At 51.1% G+C, this 17347-nt stretch overlaps 1 protein-coding gene across 1 annotated transcript; it reads right to left on the bottom strand.

The window, feature by feature from the left end:
• Positions 1 to 4173: 4173 nt before the first annotated feature.
• On the bottom strand, positions 4174 to 9455 carry LOC146426155 (uncharacterized). The gene is made up of 5 exons (XM_085040701.1): positions 9125 to 9455; positions 6026 to 6122; positions 5547 to 5624; positions 4868 to 4967; positions 4174 to 4183 (listed from the first exon to the last, which is right to left on the bottom strand). The coding sequence occupies exons 1-5, from the start codon at positions 9419 to 9421 to the stop codon at positions 4174 to 4176; spliced, it is 582 nt and encodes a 193-aa protein (XP_084896827.1). The 5' UTR covers positions 9422 to 9455.
• Positions 9456 to 17347: the final 7892 nt, after the last annotated feature.

The raw sequence follows: 17347 nt of genomic DNA, 5'->3' as shown, positions 1-17347 counted from the left end.
AAAATCCCGTAAAAGTTCGGGATGGAGAAGTGGGGAAAGCCCTATAAAGGTTTGGGGTGGAGAAGTGGGAAAAATCCCATAAAGGTTTGATATGGAGAAGTGGGAAAAATCCCACAGGGGTTTGGGATGGAGAAGTGGGAAAATCCCACAAAGTTTGGGATGGAGAAGTGGGAAAAATCCCATAAAAGTTCGGGATGGAGAAGTGGGGAAAGCCCCACAAAGGTTTGGGGTGGAGAAGTGGGAAAAATCCCACAATGATTTGAGATGAAGAAGGGGGGGAAATCCCACAATTATTTGGGATGGAGAAGGGGGAAAAATCCCATAAAATTTTGGGATGGAGAAGTGGGAACAGCATTCCCACAAAGGTTTGGGGTGGAAAAATGGGAACAAAATTCCCACCACGGTTTGGGATGGTGGAGTGTGGAAAAACCCCACAAGGGTTTGGGATGGAAAGGGTTTGGGATGGAGAAATGAGAACAGCATTCCCACAAATGATTTGGGATGGAAAAGTGGGAAAAACCCCACAAATTATTTGGGGTGGAGAAGTGGGAAAAACCCCACAAATGTTTGGGATGGAGAATTGAAAACAGCATTCCCACAGTCCAGCCCTGAGCGCGGGGAGCGTTAATTAGTGCGGGGGGCTAATTGAGGGATCATTTGGGAATCTGGGCTGGGATCAGGGGACCGGCAGTGTCCCCTGGGGGTGTCCGGGGGGTCCCGCCGTGTCCCCTGGATGTGTCCGGGGATGTCCGGAGGGGTCAGGGGATGTCCGGCAGTGTCCCCTAGGGATGTCCGGCCGTGCCCGAGCGTCCGGGGGGTCGGCGGTGTCCCCAGGGGTGTCCAGGGGGTCCCGCCGTGTCCCCAGGGGTGTCCAGGGGGTCCCGCAGTGTCCCCAGGGTGTTCAGGGCTGTCCAGGGGGTCCCGCCGTGCCCCCTGGATGTGTCCGGAGGTGTCCAGCATTGTCCGGAGGGCTCAGGGGGGTCCCGCCGTGTCCCCAGGGGTGTCCAGGGGATCCCGCCGTGTCCCCGGGGTGGTCAGGGGGTGTCTGGCAGTGTCCCCGGGGTCAGGAGGTGTCCGGCAGTGTCCCCAGAGGTGTCCAGGGGGTCCCGCCGTGTCCCCGCGAGCTGTCAGGGGGTGTCCGGCAGTGTCCCCAGGGGTGTCCAGGGGGTCCCGCCGTGTCCCCAGGGGTGTCCAGGGGGTCCCTCAGTGTCCCCGGGGGTGTCCAGGGGGTCCCTCAGTGTCCCCGGGGTGGTCAGTGGGTGTCTGGCAATGTCCCCAGGGGTGTCCAGGGGGTCCCTCAGTGTCCCCGGGGGTGTCCGGGGGTCCCGCCGTGTCCCCGGGGGGGCTGGCTGACTCACGCCGTTATTTATTCGCGGCTCAGGAAAAGGAAGCGGCGGTAGCTGAGAATGGCTCCGGCAGCGCCACCCGCGCGGTGACACCGCAGACACTTCCCTGTCCCCCAGGGACACCGAGCAGCCAGGGCAGGAAACAGCCACCGGCCAGGGGTCAGCCAGCGGCGGGGCTGGGGACAGCGGGACCCCCGAGAGCCCCCGGGCATCCTGGGGGGTGGGGATGGCGACAGGGGGACAATGGCACCTCCTGGGCATCCTGGGGGGCTGGAGATGGGGACAGGGGGACAATGGCACCTCCTGAGCCCCCCATGGACATCCTGTGGGGATGGGGATGGGGACAGGGGGACAATGGCACCTCCTGAACCTCCTGGACATCCTGCGGGGCTCTGGGGATGGGGACAGGGGGACAATGGCACCTCCTGAGCCCCCCTAGACATCCTGCGGGGATGGGGATGGGGACAGGGGGACAATGGCACCTCCTGGACATCTTGTGGGGATGGGGACAGGGGGACAATGGCACCTCCTGGACATCCTGGGGGGCTGGCGGGATGGGGACAGGGGGACAATGGCACCTCCTGGGCATCCTGGGGGGTGGGGATGGGGACAGGGGGACAATGGCACCCCCTGAACCCCCCCGGACATCCTACTGGGATGGCGGGATGGGGACACAGTGACAGTGACACCCCCTGAATACTCCCTGGGCATCCTGCGGGGCTGGCGATGGGGACAGGGTGACAATGGCACTGGGCAGGACCTGGCACAGCCGGGATGGGGACACGGTGACAGTGGCACTGGGCAGGACTGGCACTCCCTGAACCCCCCCGGGCATCCTGCTGGGATGGGGATGGGGACAGGGGGACAATGGCACTGGGAAGGACACTGAGCCCCCCATGGACACCCTGTGGGGCTGGGGATGGGGACAGCCGGGATGGGGACACGGTGACAGTGGCACTGGGCAGGACTGGCACCTCCTGAACTCCCCGGGCATCCTGCGGGGCTGCCGATGGGGACAAGGTGACAATGGCACTGGGATGGACCCTGAGCCCCTCCGGGCACCCTGCGAGGGTAGGGAAGGGGACAGGGTGACAATGGCACCTCCTGAGCCCCCCTGGACATCCTACGGGGATGGCAGGACGGGGACAAGGTGACAATGACACCGGGCAGGACCCTGAGCGCTTCCGGGCATCCTGCGGGGCTGGCGGGATGGGGACAGCCGGGATGGGGACAGGGTGACAATGACACCGGGCAGGACCCTGAGCCTCCCCCGAACATCCTGCGGGTCTGGGGATGGGGACAGCCGGGATGGGGACACGGTGACAATGACACCGGGCAGGACCCTGAGCCTCCCCCGAACATCCTGCGGGTCTGGGGGTGGGGACAGCCGGGATGGGGACACGGTGACAGTGGCACCAGGAGATGTCCCAGTGAGCCATTCAGCCTTTATTGCCCCAAAATCCTCCCAAATCATCCTAAAATTCTCAGGTTCTGGAGCGCTGTGGTTTTGGGGGAAATTCCCGGAGAGAATTCCAGAAATTTCCGAGCGGGAAATCTGTGCCCAGGATGGGCTGAAAGTGCCCAAAAATGGGAAAAGTGACGCTTTGTGTCGTGACCGACTGTGGGGTGGGATTGGGATGGGATATGGGATGGGATTTGGGGATTTGGGGATTTTGGGATAATGGGATGGGATTTTGGGATGGGATTTTGGGATGGGATGGGGTGGGATTTGGGGATTTTGGGGATTTGGGGATTTTGGGATGGGATGGGATATGGGATGGGATGGGATTTTGGGGTGGGATTATGGGATGGGATATGGGGATTTTGGAATGGGATGGGATTTTGGGATGGGATTTAGCGATGGGATGGGATTTGGGGATTTAGGGATGGGATATGGGATGGGATTTTGGGATTTGGGGATTTTGGGATTTTGGGATTTTGGGATTTTGGGATTTTGGGACGGGATTATGGGATGGGATTTTGGGATTTTGGGATTTTGGGATGGGATAATGGGATGGGATGGGGACAGGGACACCGCAGGATTGGGACACAGGACGACATCAGAACAAGGTCGGGATATGGTGGGATTTGGATGTGCAATGGGATTGGGGCATGTAATGGGATTGGGACATGGTGGGATTGGAAAATGGTGGGATCAGGACACAGTGGGATTGGGACACAGTGGGATGGGGACATGCAATGGGATTGGGACACAGTGGGATGGGGACATGGTGGAATTCGGATGTGCAATGGGATTAGGACACACAGTGGGATCGGGACATGTAATGGGATCAGGACATGATGGGATCAGTGCACATGGCAGGATTGGGACACGATGGGATCAGGACACTCAGTGGGATCAGGACATGGAGTGGGATTGGGATACAGTGGGATTGGGACATGGTGGGATCAGGACACTCAGTGGGATTAGGACATGGAATGGAATTGGGACATGTAATGGGATTGGGATACAGTGGGATTGGGACACGGTGAAATTGGGACATATGATGGCATCGGGACATGCAGTGAGTTTGGGACACAGTGGGATTGGGACAGAAGGGGATTGGGACACAGTGGGATCGGGACATGGTAGGATCAGTGCACATGGCAGGATTGGGATGTGCAATGGGATCAGGATATGGGGTGGGATCAGGACACTTAATGGGATCGGGAGTCACAGTGGGTTCAGAACACTCAGTGGGATCAGGACATGATGGGATCACGACCCTTAATGGGATCAGGACACTCAATGGGATCAGGAGTCACAGTGGGATCAGGACATGATGGGATCAGGACACAGAATGGGATCAGGAGTCACAGTGGGATCTCAGCCCTTCCTGCAAAGCAGGGACAGACAGTGAGTCCCACACGGATCCTGGGGACAGCGGTGACAATGGCGGTGACACCCCATCCCCTGCAGTGCCACCTCCCGGGGCTGTCACCTCTTCCCAGGATGTCCCCTTTCCCGGAATGTCCCACGCCCGATCTGTCCCCACTTCCCCAGGCTGTCCCCCTCTCCAGGATGTCACCCCACCTCCTGATGTCCCCCTTTCCTGGGATGTCCCTCTACTTGTCCCCGCGGGCTGTCCCCCCTGCCCAGGCTGTCCCCATCCCAGCGAAGTCCCCCTCTCCGACCTGTCCCCTCTCCCCGTACTGTCCCCTCCCCGGGCTGTCCCCATCCTAGAGATGTCCCCTCGAGCTGTCCCCCTGGACCTGTCCCCTCTCCTCAGGCTGTCCCCCCTGCCCAGGCTGTCCCCATCCCAGCGAAGTCCCCCTCTCCGAGCTGTCCCCTCTCCCCGTACTGTCCCCTCCCCGGGCTGTCCCCATCCTAGAGATGTCCCCTCGAGCTGTCCCCCTGGACCTGTCCCCTCTCCTCAGGCTGTCCCCCCTCCCCAGGCTGTCCCCATCCCAGCGAAGTCCCCCTCTCCGGGCTGTCCCCTGTCCCCTCCCTCGGGCTGTCCCCTCCCTCGGGCTGTCCCCTCCCTCGGGCTGTCCCCTCCCGCTGTCCCCTCAGGCGGTACCGGGCCGGGGGACACCTGCGCCCGCTGGCTCTGTCCCTCCCGCGTCGCCGCAGCGCCTCCAGCTCGGCCGCGTAGTCCCGGCTGTGGGGACAGCGCGACACTTGGGGAGGTGGCCTTGTCCCCGAGGGGGGGGACAGAGGGTCCCCGAGGCAAGGAGGGACAAGGAGGAGGCTGAGGGGACACACGGCGGGTCCCCAAGGGAGGGAGGGACAGGACAGGAGTGGCGGGACAGGACAGGACAGCGGTGGGGACTGAGACCTTGCAGGGGGTGACAAGGACCTTACAGGGAGTGTCCCCGGGGGACAAAGACCTTACAGAGGGACAGGGACCTTATAGGGGTGTCCCCGGCTGGGGACAGGGACCTCACAGTGTCCCGGGGGACCCCGGGAGGTGACAAGGACCTTACAGGGTGACAAGGACGGTACAGGGTGTGTTCTGGAGGACAAGGACCTCAGAGGGTGTCCCGGGGAGGTGACAAGGACCTCGCAGGGTGTCCCCGGGAGGTGACAGGGACCTCGCAGGGTGTCCCCGGGAGGTGACAGGGCCCTTACAGGGTGTCCTGGAGCTCCCTCTGCCGCGCCCCGCAGCGCTCTCTGCTCTCCCGCAGCTCTCGCTGCTGCTGCAGCTCCTCCTGCAGCCTCCGCCGGAGTCCCCGTGTCACCTCCGCGCCGCGCGCCACCTCCGCTGGGGACAGCGCGACACCGCGGTGACACCGGCATCACCCCCCGTGTCACCTCCGCGCCCCGCGCCACCTCCGCTGGGGACAGCGCGACACCGCGGTGACACCGAGATCACCCCCCGTGTCACCTCCGCGCCCCGCGCCACCTCCCCTGGGGACAGCGTGACACCGCGGTGACACTGGGATCAACCCCCGTGTCACCTCCGCGCCCCCCGCCACCTCCTCTGGGGACAGCGCGACACCGCGGTGACACCGGACAGAGCCAGCATCACCCCCCGGCCTGGCAGTGTCCCGCGCCACCACCGCGCCACCTCCGCTGGGGACAGCGGTGACACCTCGGTGACACCGGGATCACCCCCCGCGCCACCTCTGCACCCCGCGCCACCTCCTCTGGGGACAACGGTGACACCGCGGTCACTCCGAACCAAGCCCCAAAAAACCGGTTTGGGGACACCCCTCGTGCTGGGGACAAGGCTCACCTTGCAGTGCCACTTTGTCGCCTGCCAGCGCGTCCCGCTCGCGTCGCAGCGCCACCAGCTCTGTCCCCAGCGCGGTGACATTAGCCTCCAGCTCGGCCTGGGGACAAGGGGACACGTGGGGACAGCGGTGGCAGCGTCACCCCCACGGCTGCCTGAGCTCTCCTGCTGTTCCGCCTCGCTGTCACCTCGTGTCCCCAAGATGTCCCCAAGCTGTCCCCATGCTCCTGGTGGCTTTAGGTGCCTCACTGTCATCTTCCTCAAAGGGGTGGGGACATGGGTTTCTTGGATTTGGGATATGAGTCTCATGGATTTGGGGACATGGATTTGGGGACGTGGATTTCGTGGATTTGGGGACAAGGATTTAAAGGATTTGGGGACACGGATTTGGGGACATGGATCTCACTGATTTGGGGATGTGAATTTCATGGACTGGGGACATGGATCTCATGGATTTTATGCATTTGGGGACGTGAATTTCATGGATTTGGGGACACGGATTTCATGGATTTGGGGATGTGAATTTCATGAATTTCGGGACGTGGATTTCATGGATTTTGGGATGTGGATTTCCTGGATTTAGGAACATGAATTTCATGGATTTGGGGACATGGATTTCATGGATTTCATGCACTTGGGGACATGGAATCCATGGATTTAGGGACATGGATTTTCTGGATTTGGGGACATGAATTTCATGGATTTAGGGACATGGATTTCATGGATTTGGGGACGTGAATTTCATGGATTTGGGGACATGGAATCCATGGATTCGGGGACATGGATCTCACAGATTTAGGGATATGAATTTCATGCATTTGGGGACATGGAATTCATGGATTTAGGGACATGGATTTCCTGGATTTCATGGATTTCATGGATTTTGGGACATGAATTTCATGGATTTGGGGACATGGAATTCAAGGATTTGGGGACATGCATTTGGGGACAATCACCCCAGGTGCCACACCGCCTCTCCCACGCCCCCGAGGCCACCCTGGGGTGACAATCCGGGGACAAGGAGCATTTTCCAGCCCCATTGTTGGGCCGGATGAGCTCGAGAGGGACAGAGAGACTCGACTTTTCCTCCTCCGGCTTTTCCCACCCCAAACCGCAGGGATTTGGATTTAATTAATTTGGGAACATGAATTTCATGGATTTGGGGATGTGAATTTCATGAATTTCGGGATGTGGATTTCATGGATTTGGGGACAGGGATCTCATGAATTTCATGGATCTGGGGAAATGGAATTCATAGATTTGGGGTCGTGAATTTCACGGATTTGGGGATGTGGGTTTCATTAATTTGGGGACATGGATTTCATGGATTTGGGGACGTGAATTTCATGTATTTGGGGACATGGAATCCATGGATTCAGGGACACGGATCTCACGGATTTAGGGATATGGATTTCATGCATTTGGGAACACGAATCTCATGGATTTTGGGACGTGAATTTCATGCTTTTGGGGACATGGATCTCATGGATTTCATTAATTTGGGGACATGGAATCCATGGATTTAAAGACATGGGATTCACGGATTTGGGAACATGAATTTCATGGATTTTGGGACTTAGAATTCATGCATTTGGGGACAATCACCCCAGGTGCCACACCGCCTCTCCCACGCCCCCGAGGCCACCCTGGGGTGACAATCTGGGGACAAGGAGCATTTCCCATCCCCATTGTTCGGCCGGATGAGCTCGAGAGGGACGACAAGACTCGACTTTTCCTCCTCCTGCCTTTCCCACCCCAAACCGCAGCTAAAAATACCGCGGGGAGGGAGAAACACCCTGCGGGACTGTGTGGGGTAATTATGGGGTGGGAGAGAGCCGGGAATAGCTGTGGGGTGGGCGGGGTGGGGCTGGGAGGGTGCTGGGGGGTAATTTTGGGGTGTCCGATATAGGGATGGGGTGGTTGTGTCCCTCAGGATGGGGCTGGGAGGGCACTGCGGGGTAATTTTGGGGTGTCCCATATAGGGATAGGGTGGCTGTGACCCCATAGAATGGGGCTGGAAGGTTTTGGGGCTCTTTTTTTGGGGTGTCCTATATAGGGATGGGGTGGCTGTGTCCCTCAGGATGGGGCTGGGAGGTTTTGGGACTTTTTTTGGGGTGTGTCCTATATGGGGATGGGGAGTCCAGAGCATCCAGGGCTTTTTTTTGGGGTGTCCTATATAGGGATTTCCCCCCAAAATGGAGCTGGGAGCACCCAGAGCTCTTTTTTGGGGTGTCCTATATAGGGATGGGGTGGCTGTGACCCCTAGAATGGGGCTGGGAGGTTTTGGGGCTCTTTTTTTGGGGTGTCCTATATAGGGATGGGGTGGTTGTGACCCCTAGAATGGAGCTGGGAGGGTCCAGGACTCGTTTTTTGGGGTGTCCCAGTCAGAGATGATCCCAAAGATGGGGCTGGGAACACCCAGAGCTCTTTTTTGGGGTGTCCGATATAGGGATGGGGTGGCTGTGACCCCATAGAATGGGGCTGGGAGGGTCCAGGACTCGTTTTTTGGGGTGTCCCAGTCAGGGATGTGGATCTGGGAGCATCTGGGATTCTTTTTTTGGGGTGTCCCGCCAGGTCAGGCCCCATCCCTGTCCCCATTTCCCATCCCAAAACCCCCAAACCCCATTTCCCACCCCAAACCCCAAAATCCCTCCTTTCCCCCATCCCAAAAACCCTCAAACCCCCAAATTCCCCACCCCAATCCCCTAAATTCCTCACCCCAAGCCCCCAAACTCCCCACCCCGAAAACCCCAAATTTCCCACCCCAAACCCCATTTCCCACCCTAAACCCCATTTCCCATCCCAAAACCAAAACCCCAATATCCACCCCAAAACCCCCAAACCCATTTCCCACCCCAAATCCCTCCTTTTCCCACCCCAAACCCCAAATTCCCGACCCCAAAACCCCAAACCCCATTTCACCCCAAAAACCCCCCAAAACCCCAAACCCCAAAACCCCAAATTCCCCCACCCCAAACCCCATTTCCCACCCCAAATCCTCCTTTCCCACCCCAAACCCCCAAATTCCACCCCAAAACCCCAAAAACCCCAAACTCCCACCCAAAACCCCAAAACCTCCCTCCCCCCCGCGCTGTCACCCACCTCCCTCTGGCGACACGTCCCCAGGCTGGCCCTGTCCCCATGTCCCCTCGCCACCTCCCTGCTCAGCTCCTCCCGCTCGCTCTCCATCCTCTTCCTCTCCCTCTGCAGCTCCTCCAGGCGACCCCGCAGCTCGCGACTGTCGTTGGCCGCCCTGTCGCGACATCCCCGCAGTGTCCCCAAGGCCTCGGAGCGCCACACCAGCACGGCCACCGCCGCTGTCACCGCGGCCACCAGCACCAGCAGCGCGGCGCACAGCGCCAGCACCTTCAGGGTGGCTTTGGGGACAGCCGGGTCCATGTCGCGACAGGCGCTCGGCGACAGCTCGGAGCCACCAGCGGGGTTGTCGCGCGGGTTTGGTGGCGCCGGGGATGGGTTGGGCTGTGCGGTGGCTTTGGGGACAAGCAGGGGGTGGCTTTGGTGGCATGGCGGGGAAGGGAGGTGGCGCGGTGTCGCGATTTGTGTCGCCGCGGGGAGGAAACGGTGGGGTTTTGATGGGATTTCCTGGGTTTTCTTGGGATTTTTTAGGTATTCTTGGGATTTTTTTAGGTATTTTTGGGATTTTTTCAGGTTTTCTTGGGATTTTTTCAGGTATTTTTGGGATTTTTTCTGGTTTTCTTGGGATTTTCTCAGATTTTCTTGGGATTTTTTTCAGGTTTTCTTGGGATTTTTCAGGTTTTCTTGGGATTTTTTCAGGTATTTTTGGGATTTTTTCAGGTTTTCTTCGGATTTTTTTCAGGTATTTTTGGGATTTTTTCAGGTTTTCCCAGGTTTTATTGGGAATTTCCTGGGTTTTATTGGGAATTTCCTGGATTTTATTGAAAATTTCCCAGGTTTTATAAGAAATTTCCCAGGTTTTATTGGTTTTATTGGGAATTTCCTGGATTTTCTTGGGATTTTTTCAGGTTTTCTTGGGTTTTTCTCAGGTTTTCTTGGGATTTTTTCAGGTTTTCTTGGGATTTTTCCAGGTTTTCTTGGGATTTTTTTCAGGTTTTCTTGGGATTTTTTTAGGTATTTTTGGGATTTTTTTAGGTATTTTTGGGATTTTTTCAGGTTTTCTTGGGATTTTTTCAGGTTTTCTTGGGATTTTCTCTGGTTTTCTTGGGATTTTTTCAGGTTTTCTTGGGTTTTTTCAGGTTTTCTTGGGATTTTTCAGGTTTTCTTGGGATTTTCTTGGGATTTTTTCAGGTTTTATTGGGAATTTCCTGGGTTTTGTTGGGATTTTTTCAGGTTTTGTTGGGATTTTTTCAGGTTTTCTTGGGATTTTCTCAGGTTTTCTTGGGATTTTTTTAGGTTTTCTCGGGATTTTTTTAGGTTTTCTTGGGATTTTTCCAGGTTTTCTTGGGACTTTTTCAGGTTTTCTTGGGATTTTTTCAGGTTTTCTTGGGATTTTCTCAGGTTTTCTTGGGATTTTCTCAGGTTTTCTTGGGATATTTTTCGGGTTTTCTTGGGATTTTCTCAGATTTTCTTGGGATTTTTTCAGGTTTTCTTGGGAATTTCCTGGGTTTTGTTGGGATTTTTTCAGGTTTTGTTGGGATTTTTCAGGTTTTCTTGGGATTTTTTTCAGGTTTTCTTGGGATTTTTCCAGGTTTTCTCGGGATTTTTTCATGTTTTCTTGGGATTTTTTCAGGTTTTCTTGGGATTTTCTCAGGTTTTATTGGGATTTTTCAGGTTTTCTTGGGATTTTCTCAGGTTTTCTTGGGATTTTTTCTGGTTTTCTTGGGATTTTTTTAGGTATTTTTGGGATTTTTTTAGGTATTTTTGGGATTTTTTCAGGTTTTCTTAGGATTTTTTCAGGTTTTCTTGGGATTTTTTCAGGTTTTCTTGGGATTTTCTCAGGTTTTCTTGGGATTTTTTCAGGTATTTTTGGGATTTTTTCAGGTTTTCTTCGGATTTTCTTGGGATTTTTTCAGGTTTTCTTCGGATTTTCTTGGGATTTTTCAGATTTTCTTGGGATTTTTCCAGGTTTTCTCGGGATTTTTTCAGGTTTTCTTGGGATTTTTTTAGGTATTTTTGGGATTTTTTTAGGTATTTTTGGGATTTTTTCAGGTTTTCTTGGGATTTTTTCAGGTTTTCTTGGGATTTTCTCAGGTTTTCTTGGGATTTTTCCAGGTTTTCTTGGGAATTTCCTGGGTTTTGTTGGGATTTTTTCAGGTTTTGTTGGGATTTTCTCAGGTTTCCTTGCGATTTATCCAGGTTTGCTCGGAAATTTCCCCAGTTTTTCCCAGGTTTTATAGGAAATTTCCCAGGTTTTATTGGGAATTTCCTGGATTTTATCTGAATTTTTTCCAGGTTTTATTGGGAATTTCCCCGTGTTTTCCCAGGAAACTTCCCAGGTTTTATTGGTTTTATTGGGAATTTCCTGGATTTTATTGGCATTTTCCAGGTGTTATTGGTTTTGTTGGAATTTTTCCAGGTTTTGTTGGGAATTTCCCAGGTTTTATGGGTTTTATTGGGAATTTCCTGGATTTTCTTGGAATTTTCCTAGGTTTTATTGGTTTTGTTGGAATTTTCCCAGGTTTTGTTGGGTATTTCCCCAGATTTTATCCGAAATTTCCCAGATTTTGTTGGTTTTGTTGGGAATTTCCCGGATTTTATTGGAATTTTCCAGGTTTTCCCAGGTTTTATAGGAAATTTCCCAGGTTTTATTGGTTTTATTGGGAATTTCCCAGATTTTTTTTTTGTTTTATTGGAAATTTCGCAGGTTTTCCCAGATTTTATTGGAAATTTCCCCAAATTCTATTTCTTTTATTGGAAATTCCCCAAATTTTATTAAAAATTTCCCCAATTTTCCCAAAATTTTATCAGAAATTCCACTTTTTTTTGGGGGATCTGAACTCCCCGAACTCTGTGGGATCAAAAACCCTCAGAATTTGGGATTTCCAGACTATAAAATACCCAAAATTGGGATTTTTTTTCCTCTCAAAGTGACACCCAAAAAATCCCCAAAAAATCCCCAAAAAATCCCCAAAAAATCCCCCAAAAAATCCCCCAAAAAATCCCCAAAAAATCCCAAAAACAGCTGCTCAGCTTTTAGGATTTTTTTTTTCTCCTCCTCCATGTGACAGAAGAAAAAAATAAATAAAATAAAATAAGAAGAAAAGCCAAAAAAAAATTAAAAAGGAGAAAAGCCAAAAAAAAGTTTAAAAAGGAGGAAAAAAAAAATGAAAAAAGGGAGAAAAGCCAAAAAAAAAATAGGAGAAAAGCCAAAAAAAAAATAGGAGAAAAGCCAAAAAAAATAGGAGAAAAGCCAAAAAAAAATAGGAGAAAAGCCAAAAAAAAAAGGAGAAAAACACCAAATATTTACCAAAACTTCCAAGCTTTTTTAAATTATTTTTTCCCCTTCTTTTTTTAAAAATATTTTTATTTTTGATTTCACCATCTGGAGAATGAAAAGAGCTGCTGGCAGCTCCGGTGAAGTGTCAGCGAAAAAAGCTTTAAAAATGTTGTTATTATTATTATTTATGAGCTCTGGAAGTCCAAAAGGAGGGAAAAAGAGCCAAGAAAAGGTTCAAAAATAGCTGGGAAAAATAAAATCCAGCCGAAAAAAAAAAAAAAAATTAAAGATGTTTTTTCCAGGAGAGTTTTGGGATGAGAAAAGCGCAGAAAAAAAAAAAAAATATTTTGGAAATGGAGAAATAGATTGGGAAAGAGAGAGGAATTCGGCGAGCCTGTGGAATTCCTCATGGGGGAAAAAATATTAAAATATGAATAAAATATGAATTGTGAATAATTATGAATAATTGTGAATAGTTATCAATGAGAATTCATCATTATATATCGTTTATAAATGTCATTATAGATCGTTATATATCATAATTATTCATAATAAAATAGGAATCGTTTATAAAATAAAATAGGAATCATTTATAAAATAAAATATGAATCATTTATAAAATAAAATATGAATAATCCCAAAAGCTCTCGGGTTTTTCCCAAAAACTTCCAGGATCCTGGAGGTTCTTTTCCCCCAAAAAATTTCAGATTTCTGTAAGTTCCATTCCCAAAAAATTCCAGACTTCTGGAGGTTCTTTTCCCCAAAAATTCCAAACTCCTGGAGGTTCAATTCCCAAAAAATTCTCAACTCCTGGAGGTTCAATTCCCAAAAAATTCCAGACTTCTGTAAGTTCGATTCCCAAAAAATTCCAGGATCCTGGAGGTTCTTTTCCCCCCAAAAAATTCCAGATTTCTGTAAGTTCAATTCCCAAAAAATTCTCAACTCCTGGAGGTTCAATTCCCCAAAAATTCCAAACTCTTGGAGGTTCTTTTCCCCAAAAATTCTCAACTCCTGGAGGTTCCATTCCCAAAAAATTCCAGACTCTTGGAGGTTCAATTCCCAAAAAATTCTCAACTCCTGGAGGTTCAATTCCCCAAAAATTCCAGATTTCTGTAAGTTCCATTTCCAAAAAATTCCAGACTCTTGGAGGTTCTTTTCCCCTAAAATTCCAAACTCTTGGAGGTTCTTTTCCCCAAAAATTCCAAACTCCTGGAGGTTCAATTCCCAAAAAATTCTCAACTCCTGGAGGTTCCATTCCCAAAAAATTCCAGATTTCTGTAAGTTCAATTCCCAAAAAATTCCAGGATCCTGGAGGTTCTTTTCCCTTTGGAAAGGGTGGAAATTTCGGATTTTTGGGATTGGGGTTTTTTTTTTTCCCTGCTCCCGGCAGGTTTTCCAGAGGATTCCCAAAAAAAATCCCACAGCTGGATGAGGCTGGAATTCCACAGCTGGAATTATCCCACAGCTGGATGGTTTGGATTCCTGGGAATGCTCTGATTTTGGGTCCCCAAAAATCACAGTTTGGGGTCCCCAGGGATGCTCTGGTTCGGAATTCCCAGGAATTCTCCTTTTGGGATTCCCGGGAATGTTCTGTTTTGGGGTCCCAGGGATGATCTGGCTCGGAATTCCCAGAATTTCTTTGATTTGGGATCCCCGGGAATTCTCTTTTTGGGATCCCCAGAATTTCTCATTTTTGGGGTCCCCAAAAATCACAGTTTGGGGTCCCAGGGATGCTCTGATTTGGGATTCCCGGGAAATCTCTTTTTGGGATTCCCAGGAACTCTCTGATTTGGGGTCCCAGGGATTCCCCAATTTGGGGTCCTTAAAATGTCACAATTTGGGGTCCCCAGGGATGCTCTGACTCGGAATTCCCTGCAATTCTCTTTTTGGGATTCCCAGGAATTCTCTGATTTGGGATTCTCGGGAATTCTCTGATTTGGGGTCCCAGGGATTCCCCAATTTGGGGTCCCCAAAACTGTCACAATTTGGGGTCCCAGGGATGCTCTGACTCGGAAGTCCCAGGAATTCTCCTTTTGGGATTCCCAGAATTTCTCTGATTTGGGATTCTCGGGAATTCTCTTTTTGGGATTCCCGGGAATTCTATTATTTGGGGTCTCAGGGATTCCCCAATTCGGGGTCCTTAAAATGTCACAGTTTGGGGTCCCAGGGATGCTCTGGTTCGGAATTCCCAGAAATTCTCTTTTTGGGATCCCCAGAATTTCTCTGATTTGGGGTCCCCAAAAGTGTCACAATTTGGGGTCCCCGGGATGCTCTGACTCGGAATTCCCAGGAATTCTCTGATTTGGGATCCCCGGGAATTCTCTTTTTGGGATCCCCAGAATTTCTCATTTTTGGGGTCCCCAAAAATCACAGTTTGGGGTCCCAGGGATGCTCTGGCTCGGAATTCCCAGAAATTCTCTTTTTGGGATTCCCGGGAACTCTCTGATTTGGGATTCCCAGGAATTCTCTGTTTTGGGGTCCCAGGGATTCCCCAATTTGGGGTCCCCAAAAATCACAGTTTGGGGTCCCAGGGATGTTCTGACTCGGAATTCCCAGGAATTCTTTTATTTGGGATCCCCAAAAGTGTCACAATTTGGGATTCCCAGGGATTCTTTTTTTTTTGGGATTCCCAGAATTTCTCATTTTTGGGGTCCCCAAAAATCACAGTTTGGGGTCCCCAGGGATGCTCTGGCTCGGAATTCCCAGAATTTCTCTGATTTGGGATTCCCGGGAATTCTCTGATTTGGGGTCCCAGGGATGCTCTGACTCCGAATTCCCAGAATTTCTCTGTTTTGAGGTCCCCAAAAATCACAGTTTGGGGTCCCAGGGATGCTCTGACTCGGAATTCCCAGAAATTCTCTTTTTGGGATTCCCAGGAATTCTCTGTTTTGGGGTCCCAGGGATTCCCCAATTTGGGGTCCCCAAAAATCACAGTTTGGGGTCCCCAGGGATGCTCTTTTTGGGATTCCCAGGAACTCTCTGATTTGGGGTCCCAGGGATTCTTTGGTTTGGGGTCCCCAAAAGAGTCACAATTTGAGGTCCTGGGGATGTTCTGACTCTGAATTCCCAGCAATTCTCTTTTTGGGATTCCCAGGAACTCTCTGATTTGGGATTCCCAACCCACAACCACCGAATTCTCTTATTTGGGGTCCCTAAAAATCACAGTTTGGGGTCCCAGGGACGCTCTGACTCGGAATTCCCAGAAATTCTCTTTTTGGGATTCCCGGGAATTCTATTATTTGGGGTCTCAGGGATTCCCCAATTTGGGGTCCCTAAAAGTGTCACAATTTGGGGTCCCCAGGGACGCTCTAGTACTGAATTTCCAGAAATTCTCTTTTTGGGATTCCCAGGAATTCTCTGATTTGGGATTCCCAGGGATTCCCCAGTTTGGGGTCACTGGGAACGTTTGGATTCCTGGGAATGCTCTGGTTTGGGATCCCCAAAAATCACAATTTGGGGTCCCAGGGATGCTCTGACTCAGAATTCCCAGAAATTCTCTGATTTGGGGCTCCCAGGAACTCTCTGATTTGGGGTCCCCAAAAGTGTCACAATTTGGGGTCCCAGGGATGCTCTGACTCAGAATTCCCAGCAATTCTCTTTTTGGGATTCCCAGAATTTCTCATTTGGGATTCCCAGGAATTCTTTTATTTGGGGTCCCCCAAAGTGTCACAATTTGGGGTCCCAGGGATTCTTTTTTTTGGGATTCCCAGAATTTCTCTGTTTTGAGGTCCCCAAAAATCACAGTTTGGGGTCCCAGGGATTCCCTGGCTCGGAATTACCAGGAATTCTCTGTTTTGGGGTCCCAGGGATTCCCCAGTTTGGGATTTTTGGGGACTCTCTCTGTCCCCAGGGATGCTCCATTTTGGGGTCGCCAGGGAGGAAATTCAGGACAAATTTTGGGGTCACCAGCAGCACTTTTCCCCCCTATTTCCCTCATTTTTCCCCTTTTTCCCCCTTTTTTCCCCTTTTTTCCCCTTTTTTCCCCTTTTTTCCCCCATTTTCCCCATTCCCCCTCACCCCATTCCTTATAGGACTAACAAAAACCATCCCAATCCTTCCCTCCCCCCTTCCTCTCACCCTTTTTGTTTTAGGATTTTTCTCCTATTTCGGGCCTTCCCAGCTGCTTCCTTTTATTCTTCTCATCCAGACCCTGTCATTACATTTTCCATTCTTACAAAGACAAAAAAAAATATATTAAAAAAAATCCAAAATCCTCTTCCCAAGCTTTTTTTTTTTTTTTCTCCACCTCCTTATTCCCATTTTTTAGGGTCCTGGAATATATTTCTTCCCATCTCCCATTTCCCTGTGGGGTTTTTAGGGTTTTTTTGGGGGTTTGGGGTGAGGAGAAAAGAGGAAAAATCCCAAAAATCCCAAAATTCCACCCCAAAAATCCTCGCTCCGGGATCCCGACGTGCTGGCACATCCTATTCCCATTTTTTTTTTTTTTTGGGATCGCGCCATCCCAAATTACCGGGGCGGGCCGGGAGCTGCCGGTCTGAGCTCCCGATCCCAAAATTCTGCTGTTCCCGCTTGGAACGGAGCCGCCGGAGAACGAGAAGCAGCTGAGAGGGTTTTTTTTTTTTTTAAATCCCATTTTTCCTGCTGTTCTCCATCCTAAAATTCACGGTCGAGACCCCAAAACTCAGAGTCGAGACCCCAAAACCCACAGCAGGGACAAATCCCATTTTTCCTGCTCTTCTCGATCCTAAAATTCACTGTCGAGACCCCAAAATTCACTGTCGAGACCCCAAAACTCCCTATCGAGACCCCAAAATCCACAGCAAGGACCCCAAAATCTACAGTCGAGACCCCAAAACCCAAGGCTGAGACCCCAAAACCCACGGCAGGGACAAATCCCATTTTTCCTCCTGTTCTCCATCCTAAAATTCGCTGTCGAGACCCCAAAATTCACCGTCGAGACCCCAAAATCCACAATCGGGACCCTAAAA

Source organism: Lichenostomus cassidix, chromosome 28 (genome assembly GCF_008360975.1).
Source record: "Lichenostomus cassidix isolate B80296 chromosome 28, HeHo_3.0, whole genome shotgun sequence".
Classification (NCBI taxonomy): Eukaryota; Metazoa; Chordata; class Aves; order Passeriformes; family Meliphagidae; genus Lichenostomus; species Lichenostomus cassidix.
This window is presented reverse-complemented; position numbering and strand designations above follow the sequence as displayed.